The 24,045-nt window shown below is 40.7% G+C and overlaps 1 protein-coding gene across 6 annotated transcripts in view; it reads left to right on the top strand.

Annotated features, from left to right (window-relative positions):
• Macrod2 (mono-ADP ribosylhydrolase 2) overlaps positions 1-23,755 on the top strand; it is a 1,947,949-nt gene extending 1,924,194 nt beyond the window's left edge. For all 6 annotated transcript variants that reach the window (XM_060383167.1, XM_060383164.1, XM_060383165.1 and 3 more), the window contains 3 exons: positions 83-160; positions 15,798-15,865; positions 20,699-23,755. In XM_060383167.1, the coding sequence (XP_060239150.1) occupies positions 83-160; positions 15,798-15,865 (146 nt within the window). In that variant the 3' untranslated portion in view covers positions 20,699-23,755. The remainder of the gene's footprint in view (positions 1-82; positions 161-15,797; positions 15,866-20,698) is intronic.
• The last annotated feature ends 290 nt before the right edge of the window (positions 23,756-24,045 follow it).

Raw genomic sequence — 24,045 nt, 5'->3', positions numbered from 1 at the left:
GAGGACAGTGGCGGGTGTGTGCAGACTGGCAGCAGAGCTGCACTGATTGTCTAATCAGGGCTCTCTGCTTTCCTTTCTTCAGCTCCAAGTGAGGATGCACCCGCCGTGTTTGCAGAAAGCCAAGGCTCCGGCAACCCAGAAGACACCGCAGGTCCTGATGGTGAGTCTGAGCTGCCGATGCTCCACTATGATTCTGTGGTATTGTGGAGAACATGCAATCTAGGATAAAGGGAACGATCCAATGTAGGGATCAACATGTTTGCTTAGAACAAAGAAAATTTCAAAAGCCAAATTCAACCTAGAAAATAATGAAAATGGAAGCCTTTAAAACACACACATATGCAAACACACACACACACACACACACACACGCACGCACACACGCACGCACGCACGCACGCACGCACGTGCTCCCAAATTCTGTCTTAAGATAGCACATGTGGTTTAAACATTCCTTACTCTACTGAAAGCACAGTGAGTCGTTCCAAGGTCAGACTAGAACCTCCCTGCCCTGCTCTTCTCCCTGCTGTCCCAGCATCCCCAGAGCCCTCTGGTGAGCTTGGGCTCAGAATCTGCTCCTACTCTCAAATTGCTTCACCTCTGGCACTTTGGCCAAATACACAATGACTCTTTCAGAGCACCTTAAAAATACCCTTATGAAACTTCAGATGCCTTCAAAATCAGATTCAAATAAAGGTCCCAGAACCGTGATCTTATTAGCGATCCCTCTCTCTACACCTATGCTAAACAACTTTCAGGAATACCGTTACTCACATTAGAAAAATGCTTGTTTCAGCAGACATGATTCTACTGGGCCGTTGAGGCTCTTCTTTTAAATATTAAAGTTTTTTTTTCAGTTTGATTAGAGAGGTAACTGAGACAGATTTAGGTGAAATATCTTTTAGTAACACCTAGCACTCTGTGCAAGAGCAGCTGGGAGAGCAGCAGCAGGCCACAGCAGAAGGGCAGTTCCTCCTGTGGGCTGTTGAAGGCAGGGGCCGGTGAGCGCAGCAGCTCCTGAATAGATGCTAGATTAGAGAGAGCACAGTAACTGCTGCCCAGGGCATGGGAAGGGAGAGAAGCTCCAGAGCATGGTTGCCGCTCTCCACAGGAAGCAGCAGGTCTCACAGCTAAGAAAACTAGAAGCCATAGGTTGTCAACAATGGAAACTGATGCATGTTAATTTATTTTTGGTGATACACAGCATTATAAATGACACTTGCTGTGGTCTACTATGCTTTGGCTTTACAGACAACCATACCTTATAATGCCCACGCTAAGAACATTCACCTCCAATGTTACTCATTTCTTTACGGTAAAAACTCAAATTCCTTTTAGCTCTTTGAAAGGCAAATCTAGCCTTCTCTTCTTTCTGCAAACACCCTCCTCTGGAGCCCCATACCCCACTTCTCAGTCTTACCTCACTGTGGAGGCCCTGCCAGTGTGCCTGATCTCTGGTCACTGGTTTCAATTTCTGCCTCCACCCACTTGTCTTTCTGGACCTGGCCTATTTCTTTTAATTTAATCTCTAGTTCCTTTATTATTTCTATTGTTTTGATGAGCACAAGCTCTACTGTAGAGAAGTGCTATCTTTGAGCGATTTTTAATTTTACTTCGATATTTCTGTTGGCCGTTTCTGAAAAATGTCTGCTTAGACTTGTTGCCCATTTATAAAGTAGGTTACACACACCCTTGCTAATATTTTTGTAGTTCCTTCTCTCACTGAGATTTTCTCCCATTTTGCATGACATCTTTTATCCCCGTCAATTATTTTTGCTGCATAAGAGCCTTTTAATTTGATGAAATAGCATGTGCCTACTTTTTTTTTTTTTTCCAAAGATGTTTGTGAGTTTCCATATGGGATCTGGAAACTGAACTTGCAAGAGTAGCAAGTTAACCACCAATACATATCATCAAACCAGGATTTTTATAAAACTAATGCCAATGATTACCCATAACATACTGATTTTTATTTTTATTTATTTATTTATTTTCCATTAATTACACTTTATTCACTTTGTATCCTCCCATAAATCCCTCCCTCCTCCCTTCCTAATCCTACCTTCCTTCCCCCTTCTTCATGCATGCCCCTCCCCAAGTCCACTGAGAGGGGAGGTGTCCTCCTCTCCTTCCTTCTGATCTTAGTCTATCAGACCTCATCAGGAGTAGCTACACCATAATCTTCTGTGGCCTGGTAAGGCTGCTCCCCCCTGAGGGGGAGGTGATCAAAAAGCAGGCCAATCAGTTTATGTCAGAGGCAGTCCCTCTTCCCATTACTATGGAACCCACTTGGACACTGAACTGCCATGGTCTACATCTGTGCAGGGGTTCTAGATTATCTCCATGCATGGTACTTGGTTAGAGTATGAGTCTCTGGAAAGACCCCTGTGCTCAAATTTCTGGTACTGTTGCTCTCCTTGTGGAGTTCCTGACCTCTCCATATCTTACTATTTCATGCACACTGCCCAACAGTTGTCCATAAGTCTCAGCATCTGCTTTGATAGTCAGGAGGGCAGAGTATTTCATAGGCCCTCTGTGGCAGGTTCCTAACTTGTTTCCTGTTTCCTTCTTCTGATGTCCATCCTCTTTTCCTTTCAGGATAGGGATTGAACATTTTAGTCATGGCCCTCCCTCTTGATAGTTTCTTTAGATGTACAGATTATAGTAGGTTTATCCTATATTACATGTCTATATGAGTAAGTATATACCGTGTGTGTGTGTTTCTGTTTCTGGGATGATCCTTTCCAGTTCCTACCATTTACCTGCAAATTTCATGATTTCATTATTTTTAATTGCTGAGTAATATTCCATTGTATAGATGTACCACGATTTCTGCATCCATTCTTCAGTTGAGGGGCATCTGGGTTGTTTCCAGCTTCTGGCTATTACAAATAAAGCTGCTACAAACATGGTTGAGCAAATGTCCTTATTGTGTACTTGAGCCTCTTTTGAATATATGCCTAGGAGTGGTATGGCTGGATCTTGAGGTAGTACTATTCCTAGTTGTCTGAGAAAGCGCCAGATTGATTTCCAGAGTGGTTGTACAAGTTTACATTCCCACCAGCAGTGGGGGAGGGTTCCTCTTTCCCCACAGCCTCTCCAGCATGTGTTGTCACTCAAGTTTTTCATCTTGGCCATTCTCTTAGGTGTAAGGTGAAATCTCAGGGTCGTTCTGATTTGCATTTCCCTGTTGGCTAATGAGGTTGAGCATTTCTTTAAGTGTTTCTCTGCCATTCGATATTCCTCTATCGAGAATTCTCTGTTTAGCTCTGTTCCCCATTTTTTAAGTGGATTACTTGGTTTGCTGCATTTCAGCTTCTTTAGTTCTTTATATATACTGGATATTAGCCCTCTGTCAGATAAAGGGTTGGTGAAGATCCTTTCCCAATCTGTAGGCTGTCGTTTTGTTTTGATGACGGTGTCCTTTGCTTTACAGAAGCTTTTCAGTTTCATGAGGTCCCATTTATTGATTGTTGCTCTTAGAGCCTGTGCTGTTGGGGTTCTGTTCAGGAAGTTGTCTCCTGTGCCAATGAGATCAAGACTCTTCCCTATTTTTTCTTCTAACTGATTTAATGTGTGTGCTTTTATGTTGAGGTCTTTGATCCACTTGGACTTCAGTTTTGTGAAGGGTGATAAGTATGGATCTATTTTCATTTTTCTACATGTAGACATCCAGTTGGACCAGCACCGTTTGTTGAAGATGCTATATTTTTTCCAATGTATGGTTTCGGCATCTTTGTCAAAGATCAGGTGTCCATAAGAGTGTGGGTTTATTTCTGGGTCTGCTGTTTGGTTCCATTTATCCACCATTCTGTTTCTATGCCAGTACCATGCAGTTTTTATTACTGTTGCTCTATAGTACAGCTTAAGATCAGGGATGGAGATACCTCCAGAAGATTTTTTATTGTAGAGGATTGTTTTAGCAATTCTCAGTTTCTTGTCATTCCATATGAAGTTGGAAATTTTTCTTTCCAGGTCTGTAAAGAATTGTGTTGGTAATTTGATGGGAATTGCATTGAATCTGTAGATTGCTTTTGGTAAGATGGCCATTTTTACTATGGTAATCCTGCCCAGTCATGAGCATAGGAGATCTTTCCATCTTCTGATATCTTCTAATTCTTTCTTCAGAGACTTGAAATTTTTTTCATACAATTGACTTGCTTGGTTAAGGTTACACCAAGGTACTTTATGTCATTTGTAGTTATTGTGAAGGATATTGTTTCCCTAATTTCTTTCTCAGCCCTTTTGTCTTTTGTGTATAGGAGGGATACTGATTTTTTTTTTTACTTAATATTTTATCTGGCCACTTTGATGTTTATCAGGTGTAGGAGTTCTCTGGTAGAATTTTTGGGGTCACTCAGGTATACTATCATATCATCTGCAAATAGTGATAATTTGACTTCTTCCTTTCCAATTTATATCCCCTTGATCTCCTTCAACTGTCTTATTGCTCTAGCAAGGACTTTCAGCACTATGTTGAAGAGATATGGAGAGAGTGGGCAGCCTTGTCTTGTCCCTGATTTCAGTGGGATTGATTTAAGTTTCTCTCCATTTAGTTTGATGTTGGCTATAGGATTGCTGTATATTGCCTTTAGTATGTTTAGGTATGTGCCTTATATCCCTGATCTCTCCAAGACTTTAAACATGAATGGATGTTGGATTTTGTCAAAGGCTTTTTCAGCATCTAGGGAGATTATCATGTGGTTTCTTTCTTTCAGTTTGTTAATAAGGTGAATCACATTGATGGATTTCTATATATTGAACCACTCCTGCATACCGGGGATGAAGCCTATTTGGTCATAGTGGATGATATCTTTGATGTGTTCTTGCACTTGGTTTGCAAGTATTTTGTTGAACATTGACGCAAAAATACTCATGAGGGAGATTGACCTGAAATTCTCTTTCTTTGTTGGGTCTTTGTGAGGTTTAGATACCGAGGTGACTGTGGCTTCATAGAATGAGTTTGGTAGTGTGCCTTCTGTTTCTATTTTGTGGAATAGTTTGAAGAGAATTGGAGTTAGCTCTTCTTTGAAGGTCTGGTAGAATTTTGTGCTGAAATCATCTGGTCCTGGGCTTTTTTGGATGGGAGACTTTCGATGACTGCTTCTATTTCCGTAGGGGATATAGGAATATTTAATTGATTTACCTGGTCTTGATTCAGCTTTGGTAAGTGGACTCGATCAAGAAAATTGTCCATTTCATTTAGATTTTCAAATTTTGTGGCATATAGACTTTTGAAATAAGTCCTAATGATTGTTTGGATCTTCTCAATGTCTCCCATTTCATTTCTGATTTTGTTGATTTGGATGGTGTGTCTCTGCCTTTCAGTTAGCTTGGCTAAGGGTTTGTCTATCTTGTTGATTTTCTTAAAGAACCAGCTCTTGGTTTCATTGATTCTTTGAATTATTTGTTTCTAATTGATTGATTTCAGCCCTGAGTTTGATTATTTCCAGCCATCTACTCCTTTTGGGTATGTCTGCTGCTTCTTTTTCTAGGGTTTTTAGGTGAGCCATTAAGTTGCTTGAATGAGCTATCTCGAATTTCTTCTTGAAGGCACTTAGTGCTATGAACTTTCCTCTTAGAACTGCTTTCATTGTGTCCACAAGTTTGGGTATGTTGTGCCTTCATTTTCATTGAATTCTAGGAAGACTTTAATCTCTTTATTTCTTCCCTGATCCAGCTGTCTTTTAGTAGCAAGTTGTTGAGTTTCCATGTGTGTGTAGGCTTTTTGCTATTTCTGTTATTGTTGAGGTCCAGCTTTATCCCCTGGTGATCAGATAGTGTACAAGGGATTCAATCTTCTTGTATCTGTTCAGGCGTGATTTCTGACCAATCATATGGTCTGTTTTGGAGAAGGCTCCATGAGGTGCTGAGAAGGTAAATTCTTTTGTGTTTGGGAGTAAGGTTCTGTAAATGTCTGTTAGGTCCATTTGATTCATGACCTCTGTTAGAGACACTGTTTCTTTGTTTAATTTCTGTTTTGTTGGCCTGTCCTTTGTTGAGAGTGGAATGTTGAAGTCTCCCACTATTGATGTGTGTTTTAAGTTTTATCAATGTTTCTTTTACAAATATGGGTGCCCTTGTATTTGGGGCATAGATGTTCAGGATTGTGATGTCTTCCTGGTGGAATTTTCCCTTGATGTGTTTGAAGTGTCCTTCCCCATCTCTTTTGATTAATTTTGGTTGAAAGTCTATTTTATCAGATATTAGAATGGCTACTCCTGATAGCTTCTTGGGTCCATTTCCTTGGAAAGCCATCTTCCAGCCCTTTACCCTCAGGTAATGTCTATCTTTGTTACTTAGGTGTGTTTCTTGTATGCAACAGATTGCTGGGTCTTGTTTACGCATCCATTCTGTTAGTCTGTGTCTTTTTATTGGAGAATTGAGTCCATTGATATTGAGAGAGATTAATGACCAGTGGCTGTTAGATCCTTTGATTTTGATGTTGGCTGTGGTCATAAAGTTATGTGCTTGGTTGCTTTTTGTTTTACTATAGTGATGTTATTTCCTATCTTTTCTTGAAAGTAGCTAGTTTTCTTGGGTTGTATTTTTCCTTCTAGTTTCTTCTGTAACACTGGATTTTTGTGTAGGCATTGTTGAAATTTGTTTTTGTCATTAAATATCTTGTTTTCTCTGTATATGAGGACTGAGAGTTTTGCTAGGTAGAGTAGCCTGGGCTGATATCCATCCAGGCCCTTCTGGCTTTCATAGTCTCTGTTGAGAAGTCAGGTGTAATTCTGATGAGTTTGCCATTATATGTTACTTGGCCTTTTTCCCTTGCAGCTTTCACTATTTTTTCTTTGTTCTGTATACTTACTGTTTTGATTATTATGTGGTGAGAGGATTTTCTTTTCTGGTCTAATTTAGTGGGTGTTCTATAGGCCTCTTGTATTCTTATTGGCCTCTCCTTTAAGTTGGGGAAATTTTCTTCAATGATTTTGTTGAAAATATTTTCTGGGCCTTGGAGCAGGGAATCTTCTTTTTCCTCTATTCCTATTATTCTTAGATTTTGTCTTTTTATGTTGTCTTGAATTTCTTGGACAGTCTGTGTCAGGAATTTTTTAGATTTAACATTTTCTTTGACAGATACATCGATTTCTTCCATTGTATTTTCCAAACCTGAGATTCTTTCTTCCATCTCTTGTAGTCTATTGGTTATGCTTACCTCTGTGGTTCCTGTTTTCTTTCCTAAGTTCTTTCTTTCCACAATTTCCTCCATTTTTGTTTTCCTTAATTTTTCCAATTCTATCTTCAGGTCTTGAGCTATTTTGTTGATTTCCTTCACCTGTCTGACTATATTTACCTCTTTTTTCTTCAATTCCTTCAGCTGTTTGTTTGAACAATCCTCTGTTTCTTTTTATTTCTTTCAGTGATTTAAGTATTTACTCTCTAAAGGCCACAAAGTGTTTGGCTGTAACTTCCTGTATTTCTTCACGGATGGACATAATCTGTTTTTCTTTATCTTCTTCTATTTCTTTATGGATGGCCATAATCTGTTTGAATTTGTCTTCCTCTAGGTCTTTACACATTTTGTTTCCTCTGTTATCCTCTTCATGAGCATAGTTGTTAGGTCATCTTCTTGAATTTCAATTATGCTGGGGTTTCCAGGGCTACTTGCCCCTGGATAACTGGGTTCTGGAGATGCCATATTGCTCTGTCTTTTGTTGGTTGAGCTTTTACACTGGCGTCTACCCATTGGGCTGTCTTAGGTGTTTGAAGTTAGTTTCTGGTGGTTCCTGTGGTGGAGAGAATCTCCTTTGCAGGAAGATGGTTTTTCCTAGAGGAAGCTTCCTCAGCTTTTTGGGTATGGTCACTATATGGCCTGTGTTTTTCAGGAGTTGCCAAAGCTCACCTCAGGCATAGAGACCTGAGTGGTAACTGTGGTCCTTGTTAGTTAAGAGGGCTCTCCATTCACCTGGAGAAGTCCTGGAGACGGCTACCCTGCTTCTGGGTTTCTTGCTGTAAATTTAGTGAGCTGCTGCTGTAACCTGGGTGTCCCGTGGTTTGGTCAGTTTTGTTAGGGATAACTGGTTGCCCCTTAGAGCCTTATCTGGGGGTTGATCTCGGGGATCCCAGGCTACTATAAGTCTGAGGTTGGGGCTCTATGCCCAAGTACCCAAGCGGTAATCTGTGGCAGATGAGTACCGCTCTCCTAGTATCAACAGGCTAGCTGGTGCACAGCAGGTCCCTGGGCTGGGCTGGTCTCAGGGACCTTTGGATATACTGGGTAGCCTAAGTCTGTCCCGTTTGCTTAGTTCCCTGTGGGGATTTCTCCCAACAGGGACTCCCAGTCTCTGGTGCCCTGGGACACACAGTTCTGTTTGTGAGGAAACTTTGGTGCAGAGCAGGTCTCTGGGCTGGCAGCTCAGGTGCTCACCAGTCTGTGGGACCTTTTCCAGGGATATACTGGATGACCTAACTGGGTCCCCGTTTCCTTCCTTACTTGTGGGGTTTACGCCCGACAGGGATTCCCAGTCTCTGTTGCCCTGGGGCGCACAGCTCTGTCTGTGCCAGAGAGCTGGGCACACAGCAAGTCTTTGTGCTCGTAGCTGGAGCCCAGTTCAGTGATGGTGGCTCGCACTGGCCATTCTGTGAGACCTTATCCAGCGAAAGACTCACTGACCATAGGTCATCTCGTTTCCTTCCTTCCCTGTGGGGTTTTCTCCCAGTCTCTGATGCCCTGGGGTGCACAGTACGTTTCTGTCTCTGTGCTCACGGCCTGAGTCCAGTTCAGTGCTGGTGGCTTGTACCCGCCATTCTGAGACCTTTTCCAGGGAAAGACTGGGTGACCCAAGGCCAATCCTGTTTCCTTCCTTCCCTGTGGGTTTTTCTCCCGACTGGGACTCCCAGTCTCTGGTGTTTTTGTGCCCACCATTCAGCCTGGGAAGGTGATCAGGACACTCAGGCATGTGGCTCTGGTCTGGCAACCTAGTGCCTGCGCCACCCGTGATCTCTTCCGGGTTCTGGCTGGGTGACCTGAGAGTGGCCCCGACTGATTCCCATGCTGTGGGGGTTTCCTCTCACCTGGGAAACAGGATCACTGTTGTTTTAGGGCCCAGAGTTCAGTCTCTTGGTCGCTGTTAGGAAAATGTTGTCCTGCTTCTCAGGCAGTGTTCTCCTGGTGCCTTTATCTTGTTCTCCCCACTTGTCTACTTTTGCATTTGTTTCCTGTGCTTTTTCTGTTTTATTTTTATTAATTACAGTTTACTCACTTTGCATCCCCCCTGTAACTCCCTCCCACCTCCCTTCCCAATCCCAACCTCCCTCCCCATTCTCCACTCATGCCCCCTCTCCAAGTCCACTGATAGAGGAGGTCATCTTCTCTTTCCTTCTGATCCTAGTCTATCAGGTCTCATCAGGAGTTCCTGTGCTTTTTTTTTTGGTCTGTGCCAAACTTCCTTGCCCTTGCCCATGTCTGAGCATAGTCTCTTATCTTCTGAGTCTTTAATCTTCTTCCTTTAGTTGATTTTTGAGGAAGAGGAGTCTACTTTACTCTCCTGCGTGTAGATATCCAATTCTCGTGTATCACTCAGCGTCTAGTGATGTCCATAGTGCTTTCTGGGCTCTCAAGCGATCCCCATGTCTGTTTTAAAGTTCAAACCTTGGTGTTTTGTTCCTTTCAGTTTTGAAGTATATTCAGTTCTTTTTGTTCAAGATCATTTGGCTGTTTGAGATTCTTCTGGCTACATAAAAAGTCATTTTTCCAATTTTGATATAGATTAAATGGGGTAGTAAAAATGTTTCTACTTTTTGTGTCCTCTTTAGTGTCTCTTGTCAATGTTTTGTAGTTAAGTTTCCTCTTAGGTATGGGATTAATTTATTTGTATTTAAGACAAGTCATTATGGGCCTATAGCAACTCTATACGTTTTTTGACATATAGCAATGGTACACATTTTTGTATGCTGATGCAACTTTGCTGAATTTAGTATCAGTCCTATTAGGGAGGAGTTGTTGGTGTTTCCTGTAAATAAAATCAAATCACATGTAAACATGAGCAACCTTTCACTTTGGGTGGCCTTTATGAGGTCTACTGTTTGCCTGAGTGCCCTGGCTACAATTTACAGAACTCTGTCAAGTGAGAATGGAGAGACTATGGTACTCTTATTTCATATTTTAGGCAGAAAGCTTGTGAGTTGGGTTATTATAATTGATATTTATGTTATCTTTATAGACTTTGTCCAGCATTTTAATCGTGAAACAACTTTGATTTTTATCGGATGCCTTCTTGGCATTGATCGACGTAACTTGATGGGTCTGTCTTTTACCCTGGTGCTATGGTGCATCATGTGTACCAGTTTGCACTTATTGAACCATCATTACCTCCCTGGATGAATCACACCCATCCTAGTGTATAATATTTGGTTTCTAAGTTTTGTTAATGATTTTACATTTGTGTTTGTTGCTCTGTATAGTTGGGGGAGGAGAGGAGAAGAATCACCTGGCTATTTAATGAAGGTAATGTTGGCTTTGCGTTTGGAAGAATTTCTCTTTCTCCTATTTGTAAAATAACCTCTATAAATCAGTATTAGTTCTTTAAATGTTGCCATCACTGAACAAAGCCTAGAGCTGCTGACGTCATCAGTAGTGGGTAGTCATTTTTACTATTGATTCAGTCTCCATTCTTGTTACTGGTGATTTCTGTTTCTTCATGATTCAGTCTTAAGAGTGTGTAGATGTTTGACATATACAGTTGTTATGTAACTGGTCACATTTTTTCTATTTACCAGCTGCATTGCCTCCCTTTATATCTGATTTTATAATTCTCTTTCCTTAAGTTAGCTGAGAATTCATTACTTTAGCTTTCCAACTGCAGCCGTGGGTCTAAGGTGCAATTTAACCCTCGTTTGTTTGTGATTGTCAGTCTAGATGATCTTACCATGGCTGCAAGCAATGTTAAAGTCCTTACTTGCTGTCTTAAAAGAGTCTAACTCTCCACTTAGGTCTATTAAAATCTGTTCTATATATTTAAATAGCTTGTTCTCTTGCAGAATTGACCCATTTGTCATTTTAAAACAACCCCCTTACCACAGTTAGAATGTTTTATCTAATAAATGTATGGCTATTCCTTACTCCATTTGGGTCCCCTTAGCATGGAGACTTTGCTCCATCTCTTTGTTTTCGGTCTATACAGGCCTTGAGTGGTGAAACAAGCTTCATTGAACCATTATGGAGTTTGGCCGTATGCTCTATCCCAACCAGTAACTGTGACTTTTAATTGGAAAGTTAATTCATTTACATTCAAGGTAATTATTGATGGGTAAACTCTTAGTTGAGCTGTTATATAAATCATCCCCTAGTCTTCTTGTACGTCCATTTTTCATTTTTTTGGTTTGTTTTATAATTATTTTCCTCACACTTGACACAACACTACAGAGAATAGAAACAAAAGGCCAAATTGCTTAAATATGGTCTACACCTATAATCTAGAGGCAAGGAAGTTAAGGAGTTCAAGGTCGTTCTCAGCTAGTTTAGTCTGTTTCTTCTCCCACTTTTAAAAACAGGATCTTATATAGCCAGGGTGGACTAAAGAATAGTTTTTGAGCTTCTGAAAAATCCAAATTTCCATCTTTGGGTAATGCTATTTCTCATTCTATTATTCTGGTTATCATTAACTGAGTTTTCTTTCTAAAAGTATTCCTCTATATGCCAGTGCACTGCTAGGCATTTTGATTTGCCTGTAGATTGGCACACACATTTGACATACCTATTGTTCATTTTACTCAAGTTTGAAAGGTCCCTTTGCATTTTTGTCGAATGGGTCTCATACATGTTCTTGGCTTTGGTTTGGCAATGCCTCACATGTACCTCTGCATATTGTTTCTCCCCATTGTTACTAGAGAGATCACATGCCATCCTCTCCAGGCCTGTAGCATTTGCTGAGCTATCTGCTGGCAGGTGACCCGGGACACTTGTGACCCTTATTTCTTTTCTCTAACAACATTGAGAATCTCTTTATCACTTATCTTTAATCATAAGATATGTTGGGAGGGTGGACTAAAGTTTGATTGTTGATCCTTAGCCTTACATATATCTGGATGTTTGTGGTATTCATGAGGAAAGAGTTCTATTATTTCTTTCAATAATTTCTACTCCTTTGCCATTCTTGGACTCTAATTACCCAAATATTTGTTTTTAAAATAGGGTCCCAAAGATAACTGGTTTGTCTTTCTCATTTTCAGTTGTGTATCTCATGGTAGCATGAATTCTAGCTCACTAATGGCTTTCTTTGACTAACATCCTGGTGTTTTCTAATCTGCTTTAATTTTCTAAGCATATTTTTCAGCTCAGGTTTTAGGGATGAATTTCCTTAGAGTTTTCCTGTACTGTTTCTGGTTATTTTGGGCATGAAGTGATGTCACAACTTCCTCAAAATACCCGATATTGTTAGCACATGAGGCCATTTCATTACCGATGAGTGAGCTCCTGCACAACTTTCTCAGTGGCCATCTTTCAGAAATGTCAATTGGGCCACACATGCTCTCTCCCCCCCCATCCTGTGTTTCAGCACCGGGTGGCTCCCAGGTCAAGGTCTGTGGAGGCTATGTATTGTTTCAGCCAAAAATTGTCCAAACACACTCTTGACTTCGTTGTTCATAGACAGCATCTGTCCCCACAGGCCTGTTATCAGCCTGTGGTGCAGTGCCAGGCCGAGGTTCAGACTGACATCTGAAAAATTCTCTGTTGATCGTCTGGCCTCCAGCTCCAATGGCACAGTTGTGGCCAGTGACACTGCCGAGAGTAGCACCGCACTGGGGTAGGTGCAGGGTACACACCAACATGATGGCTTATTGGTGAAGTGAAATTGTAGCAACTGACTGCCACAACACCAGCACTGCTGGATACCGTAGAACTCTATCACAGTCCCCTTGGCTCTGAGACCATACTAAGTTGGGATGGTGCTGACCACAACAGTCCCCACTGATGCTAAGCTGGGATGTGCCTAGGTTTTATGGAGGCAAGGATCAGCATGGTCAGCTACACCATGGTTGGTATTGGTGTTGGACCAAACACAGGCTGCTTCCTATACCTGGTGCCAGGAAAGTTTTGGACTGGCTGGTTAAAGATGCATTACCTGAGACTTAAAATAGGAAAGCCAGTTCCTGGGCTATCAACGCTAGCACGAAGCTGGGTAACACAGAAGGCTCATAGCTGCAGAGATTTTCATAGCGACAAGAAGAGAACATCTGGGCTATGGGCTGCCAAAGGTGGAGTCTGTTCTGGGAGTACACCGGTGCTGAAGTTAGAAATGGTCTATCAGGCTTTGATAGACCTGTGGCAAACACAAGAGCTTCACTTTCTACCAGGTCCTGGGTCAAAGTGCAGCAGGACTAATGCAGCTGCACGCTAGCTTGCTCTCATACCTTTCTTCCCAGGAGATAGGGCCTTGTTCTTCCTCAGCTGCCATAGACTCAAGGAGGCCTTGTAGAGGCAGTTAACTACCAAACCTAATATAGTTTCAGTGATTCAGGCCCTGGGTCTGTACCTGGAGGCTCACAGTCCTTTCTCCAGCACCAGACTTCACTGTGGCTAGCTTTGTTCTATGTTTCAGGTTTAAGACTTGGTCTCAAGTATATAGCCCTTTCATAGACAAGAAACCCAGCCATGCAAGGATGTTTGAAGGGAAGGGTGCCACAGGCAGGCCCTTACCTCCTGTTGTCTTCTCATTTTGTGACAAGAGAATATGAGAGTGACATCCATCACCCCATTTATTGCTAGTGTTGACTCTCCCAGGCAGCTGTCCACTTCTTCCCTCCTGGCTCCGTAAATGTCCTTCCTGAGGTTGCTAGAGCCTCCAAACAAACTTTTGTTACACTAAAAGCTGGCACTGTGGTTTCTCAGCTGATTTATGCAGTTCCTCTAAAGCCAGTTCATTAGCTCTTCAATTTTAAGTGTCTCTGCAAATACAAACACCAAAACTTGTCAGTAAGCCACCATCCTTCTCCACCCTTGAGGTTTGTTTTTTTTGTTGTTGTTGTTGCTGTTGTTTTGTTTGTTTTTTGCAGGGAAGGGGATGAGTCAAAAAGAAAAGTAAATTATTGTGAGTTAATAATAACCTAGGGAATAATTTAGCCATAAGGGCAAGTAACATGGTAGTTTGAAATAAAGCTTTTTATAGCAGGCCCTTCTCTGTGCCATAGGCTTGCCATTGCCAGAACTGTCTCCCTTATTTTATCCCTCTACTCATGAGCATTCATTATCCAGAAGATGCTATAGCCCCAGCCCCACCCATTGAAGACCTCAGCCTGACAATGATGTTCAGCTGAATGGAACCAGCTCTAGCCTGCCCCCAAAACTATGGACATGGTTACTTCTTCACAAAGCAGGCTCTGAGGATGTCCAGCCCCATATACTGGTCCTTGAAGAACAAGAAACTGATGTGTAAAATTCCTAGTCTTTGGCCCTAGATGCAATAAAGACCTGTAGACTCTGACACCTCAGCAAGAACTTCTTTAATATGATTGAACTTTACTTTTTCAGAGCTATTTTAGCATGGAATGCTTTTTATAGAACATGTATTAATAAGGGGTAGATGTAGCAATGGAGAACGAGTGTTTCACTGTGCTTAACCCTGCACACTCCACTGTGAAAGGAAGCACTTGCACAAATGTGTGTGCTGGCCTGAAAAGCACATGAGTGTTGCTTTCTGGCAGAACTGTTGCATCTGGCCATTTACAGATGGAGTTTGAAATGAACTCAAAAATAATTAGTAACATGGTGCAGTTTTCAGGTAAAAGAAGAGAGACCAGTTGTTTTAAGCTTGCAATCTCAGGAGAGATCCTGGGATGCCTTCCAAGGGCATTGTTTTTTCAAGCATCTGTGCAGCATGGGACCAGCATCCTCCGCCATTATTCCATTATTTTACTCTTTCATGTTCTGAAAAATAAAAATTTAATTTTGTTTGTTTATTGTTTATTATGTAATTTTGTTTATGCAAGTAATTGAAAGCTTTCCAGATAAATAGGATATTACAGTGAAGGTGTTAGGCAGCGTTGCCTGTGCCTGGCAGGCAACGGGGATTATGTAGAGTTCGCAAAATGGAAGGGGTCAAGCATCTGTAATTGGAGGTGTTGGCATTAAAAAGCTGACTAAAAGCAAGGAAAGACACCTGACTTTCTTGAAAGTTGAAATGATGGAAGCTGATAACCACTGGAATTTGAGGCAAGCCCTCTACCAACTGAGCTATATTCCTACTTCCCCACTGTCCATTTATTTTCTTAGCTTACAGTATGGGCTTGGATATTTTAAAAATCACATTAAATTTGCTGACCCTTGGAAAGTTTCAGAGTGACTGCTTTTGGCCACTTCTGGGGAAGGGCAGTAATTATATATTCTATTTTAATGCAGATGCTCACATAGAACAAACACAAGCAAGTAAAAGGCACATGTGTTGCTTTTTGTATCTCATGGTATCTACTGGCTGCTGTACCTATTGGCAAATTTGCAATATTGAATTCTGAAATTGAAAACACGGCAAACCAAACAGGTCTGTTGACGGCCACTATGGAGGGGGCAGCACATCCTCTGCATGTCAATGATCTGCTTTTTTTTGTTTTCCTAGATATCTATTAAGGCCTGTGAATTCATTTATTTAAGGATGGTAATAAATACACTCAATCTGCATGCAATGACAGCCCAGCTGAGAGTGAACCCTAACCACCTGGTTTCCCCACGTCATGAATAAATGAAAACAGAAAAAGCATAAGGCAGGAAATTGGAACACTTTCAAACAACAGTGGCAATTTTCATGTGTTTAAGAGTTTAGGTTTGATAATTATTTAACCTTTTCTGTTTACAGTTGAAATGAACAGTCAGGTTGATGGTGTAAATGAGGCAACAGAGAATCTGCAAGAAGATCTCCAATAGGTAAGTTGTTTCAATTCATGAGCTAGCCATAAGGAATAATTTGCAAACCTAGCATATTTCTCTTGGCTTTGTCAAGTCCCAGAGTATAGCTTGAACGGAACTTCAGAGATCTTTAAACCAAACAACACAGTGTGAAGAAGAAAGAGTACCTCCGCGGAAGATTGTCATCCTTAAGTAGAAAGAACAAGTTTTACATCATGGAACACCTTAGTTTTCCTAACTTTGACAACAGGAATAGTGTTTTCCCATCAGTCCTTCCCCTCGCCTGCTAGCTATGTTTGTGAACATAGTTATCATTTCTTCTCTCATCTGCTTTTGAATAGCTCAGACGTTGCACGTGGCAAGCATGCTGGTGGTTCTCTGTATTTATCCAGAATCCCAATATTAACCTTTGAAAAGAGCCTTCGGCCACCAAAACTAGCTAAGTTAAATAATAAACTCGGGCATCATTTACTGCAACTTTTCTTTAAAGCAACGTGGGATCTGAACCCCAGATAAGCTGCTGGTTTACCTGACTTCACCAAATTGGTTTTCTGAGCTTTATCCTATATGTATTTGATGCATACTGGGTAATACCTCTGGCTATTCAGAGATGTTGCTCCTATGTCCACAAGAACACCATGACGATAGAATACTTTTAAAAAAAGAATTGCATAGATAGTGAACATGCAGAGGCTTTCCTTGTTATCGCTATATGATGCGGGGGACGACTACAAAACATAACATGACATTGCTTGAAATATTTTGGTAACCTAACGGTGATTTAAATGACACAGAGAGATATGTACAGCCTACATGCAGGTGCTACACTGTTTTGCAGGTGAAGCTTGAGGGCGTGAAAGCATAGGGATAACTAGAGACAATCTGCCATGAATACCGAATTCTAACTCCTGTTCCAACTTCATCCCCCACATCTTCACAGCCTTCTGTACATTGTGGTGTCACATTTTTCTTCTTTTAGCAGAGTCGTAGAGATTAGACTTTGTTTTTTTACAATAATTACACAAACATATATTACTGTATTTGGAGCCTTCCACTTTTTTACTACTAGTGGGATGAGGGGCTACACATGGCTGTTATTCACCTACCCCCGTCAGACCTACTTCACTGTGGGTTGACACTGAACTATCTCCCTTACAAAGTTAATATCATCTGGTACAAAAAAAAAAATGTGGAGTACGTGGAAGGCCTATACAGTGCTGATAGGAGTCAAAAATAGCATAACCTTGTGTTTTTAGTTACTCTGCCAAGATCAATGTATAAGGAGAAAAGATTTATTTGGACTCCTGGCCTTGAGGAATGGCAGCAGCAGGAAGGGAAAAGCCAGTTAAGTTCCAAGAAAACATTCCAGGTCATACCCACAATGACTAAATCCAATTCTTTCAAAACTATTATACTTAAATGGAAGATGTAAAGAGTATAGCATTAAAAAAATTACTATTCAGCATTATCAAGCTGATTTTATCCCAGGAATGTAAGGATGCAAATCAATAAATGTAATAGCATTAACTAGTCTGGAAGATAGAAATCGTACAACCATTTGAATATTTTTAATTCTCTCAGATGTTTCAGCAATATTTTATCATAAACACCCCCACAGGACAAACGTGGTCAGCATTATACTGAATGGCAAGAAGTGAGAGCCCGTCCTCTAAGTGCAGAACGTCACTACTTTTTAGTGGTGTGACAAAATGTTCAGCAGAAAGCAGTGTAAGGGAAAAGAAGCTGACTCTAGATAGGACAATCCCTTGGGCTGTGGCAGCCTGCTGTGTCGATGATGGGAGCTTGCAAAATGACCTTCTCCTGACCTGCCACGTTAGGAGCAGAAATGGAGACAAGTCCAACCACCTGCTTCAGTGCCCCGCGTCACCCCAGGGAGACCCACCTGACAAAGGTTTTCACCACATCCCAGAAGAGTGCAACCTTCAGAAACCAAGGGTTCAAGGACCTGAGCCCAGGATGGACCTTGCACATTCAAAGCACTGCAAACCAATAAGATGACAAGTGTTCGCTCATCCTTCTTTACTAGCTCTAGGTACTAGAAATTGTAGAAAGAACAATAAAAATAAAAATAAATGGAAAGGGAACAATATTATCTGTTGCAGATAATGTGATTCTATATAGAAAGATAGATAAATCCAGTCAAGTTGTGGTACACAGATCATGGTATAAAATCTGTTGCGTTTCTGTACAGCAATAACAATTTTATGAGAAAGAAAAGAAAATCTGGAAAGCAAGTAACTACAGAAATAAGCTATTAGAAATAAATTTAAGCAAAGACATAAAAGACTCTGCTGGGGAAAATTTAAGACACTGATACATGAAGTTCCATTTCCTGGATTCAGGAGATTTAGCATTGTTAAACTGTTCAAAGTGACCTAAACATCTGCTATGGTCTAAATGTGAAATGGCCCTACAGGCTAATGTTTGTAGACTTGGTACCTTGCTGGTACACAGTTTTGGAAGGCTGTGAAGCCATTAGGAGGTGAGCAGATCCTAAGTGCCAGTGCTCTCTCTGATTCTTGACTGTGGACTCAGCGTGACCAACTGCTTACCTCCCGCCATCTTACCTGCTCGCCCCCACCATGCTGGACCGTATCCTTTCTTAAACGCCATGTAGAAAATCTCTTCCTCCCTTTGTTTCTTGTCAGGCATTTAGTCACAGCAATGAGAAAAGCAACTAATATAAAACCAAAGAGTGTCTTCTCAGAAATGTAACAGCAGCAGCAAAAACCTGGTTATATAAAAACAAAAAACAACAACAATAAAAATGTAATTCTGAGTGAGAAGATCCAAGTTGAAGGTATGGCAGTGCCTGGAAGGCTAGAGTCCACATGGACAGGATTGAAATTTGCCATCATTTTTTACCCTGTACAAAAGTCAACTAAAAGGGCATCAGAGACCTATATGTACCCAAAACTATTTGAGAAAACAGATGAAATGACTTTATGTCCCTAGTCTGAGCAACGATTTTTCTGGAGAGGAACCAAACAGCTCCAGAGCAAGAGGAAAACTTCACAAGTAGGATTGCATCCAACTGCAAAACTAGTATGTGGCTAATGAAGACAAACAAATGGGAGACATCTACAGAGTGGAGGGGGGCTTTGCCAGCTGCATTCCTGACAGGAAGACTATCCAGAATAGAGCCCCCAAAACTTCTCCTTAATAGAAAAATTTCTACTTAATAAGAAAATGACCCAAAGAGACAATCCTCAAAATACCAATGGTCAACTAATATATTGGAAAAAAACAAAACAAAAACTATGAATATCATTGGCTCTCAGGGAGAGGCAAATCCACACTACTGTAATATCCCATCTCACTCCATTCCACATCATTATTGATTTTAAAAGATTGGTGAAAATGTGGCAAAAAAAAAAAAAAACAAAAAAACTTACTCAGTATTGGTGATAATGTAAATCAGTAGATCCACTTTGGAAAATAAGATGAAGTTTTCTCACAAAAAAAAAATAGAATTTCTATAAGAGGGAGATCATTGGATTTGGGGAAGGAGAAACTGTGATCAAAGTATATTGTATTTCAAAAAAATCTATTTTCAATAAAAGAAAAAGGGGGGACATACATAGCTCACCGGTCCTCAGTACAGATCGACCTGGCATGTACACCTGTACGTATTCGTTGCTACTTCATTCATGGCAGCTATGACAGGGAATTGTGCACATGTCCATGAAGAAAATGTCGTAATGCACTTTAACCCTGCCTCTGCAGCTACATGGATAGAACACAGTACAGCATGTTAAATGAAATAAGCTATTAAACAAAATGTCAACATGAAATGAGTGTAGTGGTAGCTAGGGATTGAGAAAGGTCTACCTTGGCCACAGGATAGAGGAAGGGGTTTGCTAAGACAATGCACACTGTATGCATGAATATAAACATCACACTGAATCCCATTCATATGGATCCTATGGTTTAGACACAGTCTAAATATCTCACAGTAGAAGAATGGATAAAAAATGTGATCTTTCCACACAGAGTAATGGCAGACATCACTGAAAAAAAACAAAAAACAAAATACAGTTAAGAAGCAAGAGTATAACTCTCAGAAATACCATGCTGAATGAAAGGATCCAGGCACAGAGAGATGCCTGTGGAACCTATGTATAGAGATCTCTTTTGTAGAAAGTTCGAGACCACCTAATACTGCCTCAGAGTTATTGGTCCTAACAGGAGTGGACTTGGAGAAGAGAAATGGCTATAGTCATGTGAATTTTTTTTAGAACTTGATAGTGTCATGGACTAAATATGAATCGTACAACTAGAAACAAATGAGTACATAAGCCCTGTGTATTTCCCTGAAGGTAGACTAGACCTCAGTTTTAAAAGCCAAACTAAAATGACCATAAACTCTTTTGGAAAAAAGAATAGTGGACTTGTCTCATGGGTGGAGAACACAGAAGATGCTCAGAAAGAAAGGTCTCATCAAGAGCTTTTGCAAATCAGCAGAGTATAAGTTGTTATTATTTACATGCTCATCTCTAGACTCTAGAATGTACGAATAGGCTGGAAAGGGCATATCAAAGCTAGATTGTTCAAAGCATTCTTTGAGCACTTGATTTAATCATCCCCATCAGCTGAAGCAGGTTGTCATGTGGCCTACATTTATTAACAATGATTTATAACATCTTTAAAGATACCATGTGCCAGCAATTACAGTTCAGATAGGCAAAGCTTTTCGATAGTCAAATAAGCTATTCCTGGGCCTGTTTGGGGCCCAAGAGACATTTCAAGGGCTGCATTAAAAGGTGTTCCTTGCTAAGTCCTGTGAAGATGCTTAATCTTTAATGAGTGGTTTCTCTTTGTCTTCCTCAGGGCCACAAGATGGAGCAAAGGAACAAAGAACCGAAGCTAAACAACGGTCCTCAGCATTGCCAAGGCCTTGGCCCTGGGGAACTCGGGAAGATGATAGTGTGTACTGTGGAAGAGGGTGGGGGAGGGGGAAGGCAAGTTCATGGAAGAAAAGGGGTCCTTTGCTCTAATTCTCCAGCTGTATTTAGTTCTATTTACCTACAGGGAAAAAAAATGAAAAAGAAAAAAAAAAAAAGAAGAAAGCAAGTTTCCTCCACTTGTGGGAGGCCCCATGCTAAGACATCCTTCAGGCACACAGTCCCTTTCATTTCTGTCTTCTCTCCATGCCTCACCCTAGAGTCACAGTGATGGGGTTTATACTTACCTGTGTCTCCTGGCCCCTGTGTGCTTTCTTGGTTATCTCGCAAAGCTGGTCACAGAGTGATTTCTTCCATGAAAAAGGTGATTGATAAGCTGTAGGCTAAATTTCAAGAATTACCACACCCAACATTAGTATAATCCAAAGACAGTGGAGGAAGGATAGAAAATGGGCACAAACCTCAAAGAATACCTGGAGAAGGTCTGAATGAAGAGTTCAAAATATTTTAATCAGGGGTTAAGAAACAAGGTGAGACCTGGCAGTCACTATGGTCTCCACCTTCACACCCGGAATACCATGTATATTCCTTTTCAGGCTAATTTCAAGCACTGTTTTTCTTTTGGGTTGTGAGGACTTTACCATGTGCTTCCATATGGAGCCCATCACGGAGATGTGGTTCTTTGTACACAATGGAAAAGGATCTAAGAGAGGAGCTTGCTTCATTTAGAACTCAAACAAATAATATCAATTTTAGTTTTCAAAGTTCCACTTGAAAGCTCTACTTCCCATACAAGAATACCATGTTGATCCAAGATGTGATAGCCCACAGAGGTTCACACTTGAAGGTAGGAGCAGTTGGAATCATTGCCTCCCATACTGGCTGCCTGTCCTACTAATGCTAAGTCCAAGGATGGTTTGGTGGCTCATCCACTTATCCAAAGGTACCCAGAACTATCAGCTACTTAAGAAGCCGGTGGAACAGTGTTAGCTCAAGCTATGAGGACAAGAGGAGGCTGAGCATCATCCCAATTTTCTGTCCCAGAACAAAGCTAAGGTCTCCCACCGCCTCTCTGGGTTCCAAAGACATGGTAGAATCTTTTGCATATCATCTTAGCTCCGTAGTATTTTAGAATTGTAATGTTTATGTTGCTATCCTTAACAGAAATGGGGGCGGGACTGACTAAAGTCAACAGCAAGATGATACCACTTTATAAATATCAGATCCAATTCTCTAGTTTTGCCCTTTCCTGTAGAAAATCCATCTTATCTTCTGACTAGTTTTGGCTGTTCTGAATTAATTGCTGCTTCCAGGTAATTTATTTGATATGATAGGATAAGTAGCAAATCATACCTCTGCATGTATCACCTTTTAACATCTCTTATTTTCATTAGATCAACTCATCAACATAGTAACAATGATAGTTTACTATCGTTTCCCCATGGTCTTTTTCTTTTTGTATAGTTTGACATGGCAGTATATACATCTCCATTACATGCTGTTTTCTAGAACAATACTTCTTCAAAATAATCTAGGAAAGTATGCCATCCAGATAGATAGCTTCAAGGTTTCCTTCCATCTTCACAGCCATTTTATAAGCACCCATCATTTTTGTGAAGTGCCTGACAAGAGAACCATGCTAAGAGGTATTTCCCCAAAACTCCCAGAGGAAGTGTAACTCCGCCTCCTTTATCGAGTCACATGGAGAGCAGCACACTAAAGATGAGAGGAACAGCCAAGACCAAACCCATTCGAGCCCCCCTTTCTCCATATTACCAGTGGCAGCCATTTTGTTCACTCATCTTGTGTGGGGATGTGGTGAGAAAGAGGAAGAGAGAATTCTGTGAAAACCATAGGAAAAGGAAAGCAATCTTTGGATTTAAGAAACAGAAGGAGGAATTTATCTCCTAAATTTGCTTAACTTTTTTTTTTTTATGAATTAGAGTGCATTTTCATTTTTGCTTTGCAGTAGATTTTTGGTTGGTATGTGGCCGAATGACCGTATGCTTTAAAATAAATAATGCAGTTAATTTACACTTCAATAATGAAATATAAAAATTCTAGCCCTGGGCCAGAATGAAAGCCTTCACGATATAGGAAAGCCTGTTTGCTGGCCCTGTCACCGCACAGGCTGTACAGGCTGTACACGTGGGAAGTGGGCCAGTGCTTCCACACGTGAATTCTGGACGGCCATTTCCACCTACACTTCAGCCAGGCTACACGACCTGCAGGACAAGAGGAGGACGTGAGGAGAGCAGCCCTGTTATTATGTTTGCATACAGAGGACTGAAGGAGGCCTTCAACATAATAGTCGTAATTACAAAGGTACTCATTGCAGGCTAGACAAAGGGGCTTTTCCTCTTGCTGATAACTATTCAGATGATGGACAAGTCTTCTTTGAGAAAAGCTTACAAAGAAGGCATCCGAAGCACCGTCTATATAATATTGGGTCACATATTAATCACTGCAGCTAATCGTAAATCTTTCTATGAAAAACTGAAAAGCCTCTTTGTGAATTAATACAGTTCTGCTTGATGATGCACTTGGTTTGCAAAGACATTTTTCTGTATGTGGTGCATGTCAGCTGTGCTTTGAAAAACAACAAAGTTAGCAGAATATGTTCAATATATTTTCTCGGGAAATAGGGTTTTTATCATATGACTCATTAAGGATTTGCCTTACCCTGACATTTGTGATATAAAGGAAAATCAGGAAAAAAGTAATTTTCTTGAACAAGATATGTTTGTACTTAATGCGAATAAATGTAGTCTGTTGCTTGCAAGGGGAAAAAAATGTCTTCTGGTATTAATAGGGTAACACGTGCCTCTTTTGTTAAACCAGTCTTGAAATGCTGGACAGCTTCTGAGTCTGTTTGTCTCTTTTCATCCGTGCCACACACTATGACACTTCAATGACTGTTGCCTTCAAACTATATTTGTTAGAGCAGAGTGCAAATAAACTTCTTTGAGAGGATAATGTGGAATTATGTGTTCTGTGAAGTTTGTTCTTTATCCACAAGCAGTATCTCTGTGTTCACTTAATGTTATCTATTTGGTTGTAAATAAGCGTATTTAAAACTGCCTCTGTTAGTCCACTTTGACTCAATTATTTTCATCCCTTACTGAGACTAACTGGAGTTTTGCCTACGTTTTTCAAACTAGAGACTTTTCTATTAGGCAACCAACCCACACTCAACAAATTTTTCTTTATACTGAATAAGTCATTAACATACTAATAGTTTCTGAGATTGTAGACATAGGTTGCTGAGATAAA

The sequence above is a fragment of the Meriones unguiculatus genome, chromosome 4, assembly GCF_030254825.1.
Source record: "Meriones unguiculatus strain TT.TT164.6M chromosome 4, Bangor_MerUng_6.1, whole genome shotgun sequence".
NCBI classification, from domain to species: Eukaryota; Metazoa; Chordata; class Mammalia; order Rodentia; family Muridae; genus Meriones; species Meriones unguiculatus.
Note: the sequence above shows the minus strand (reverse complement) of the source record. Positions and strands in the feature narration are given on the sequence as shown.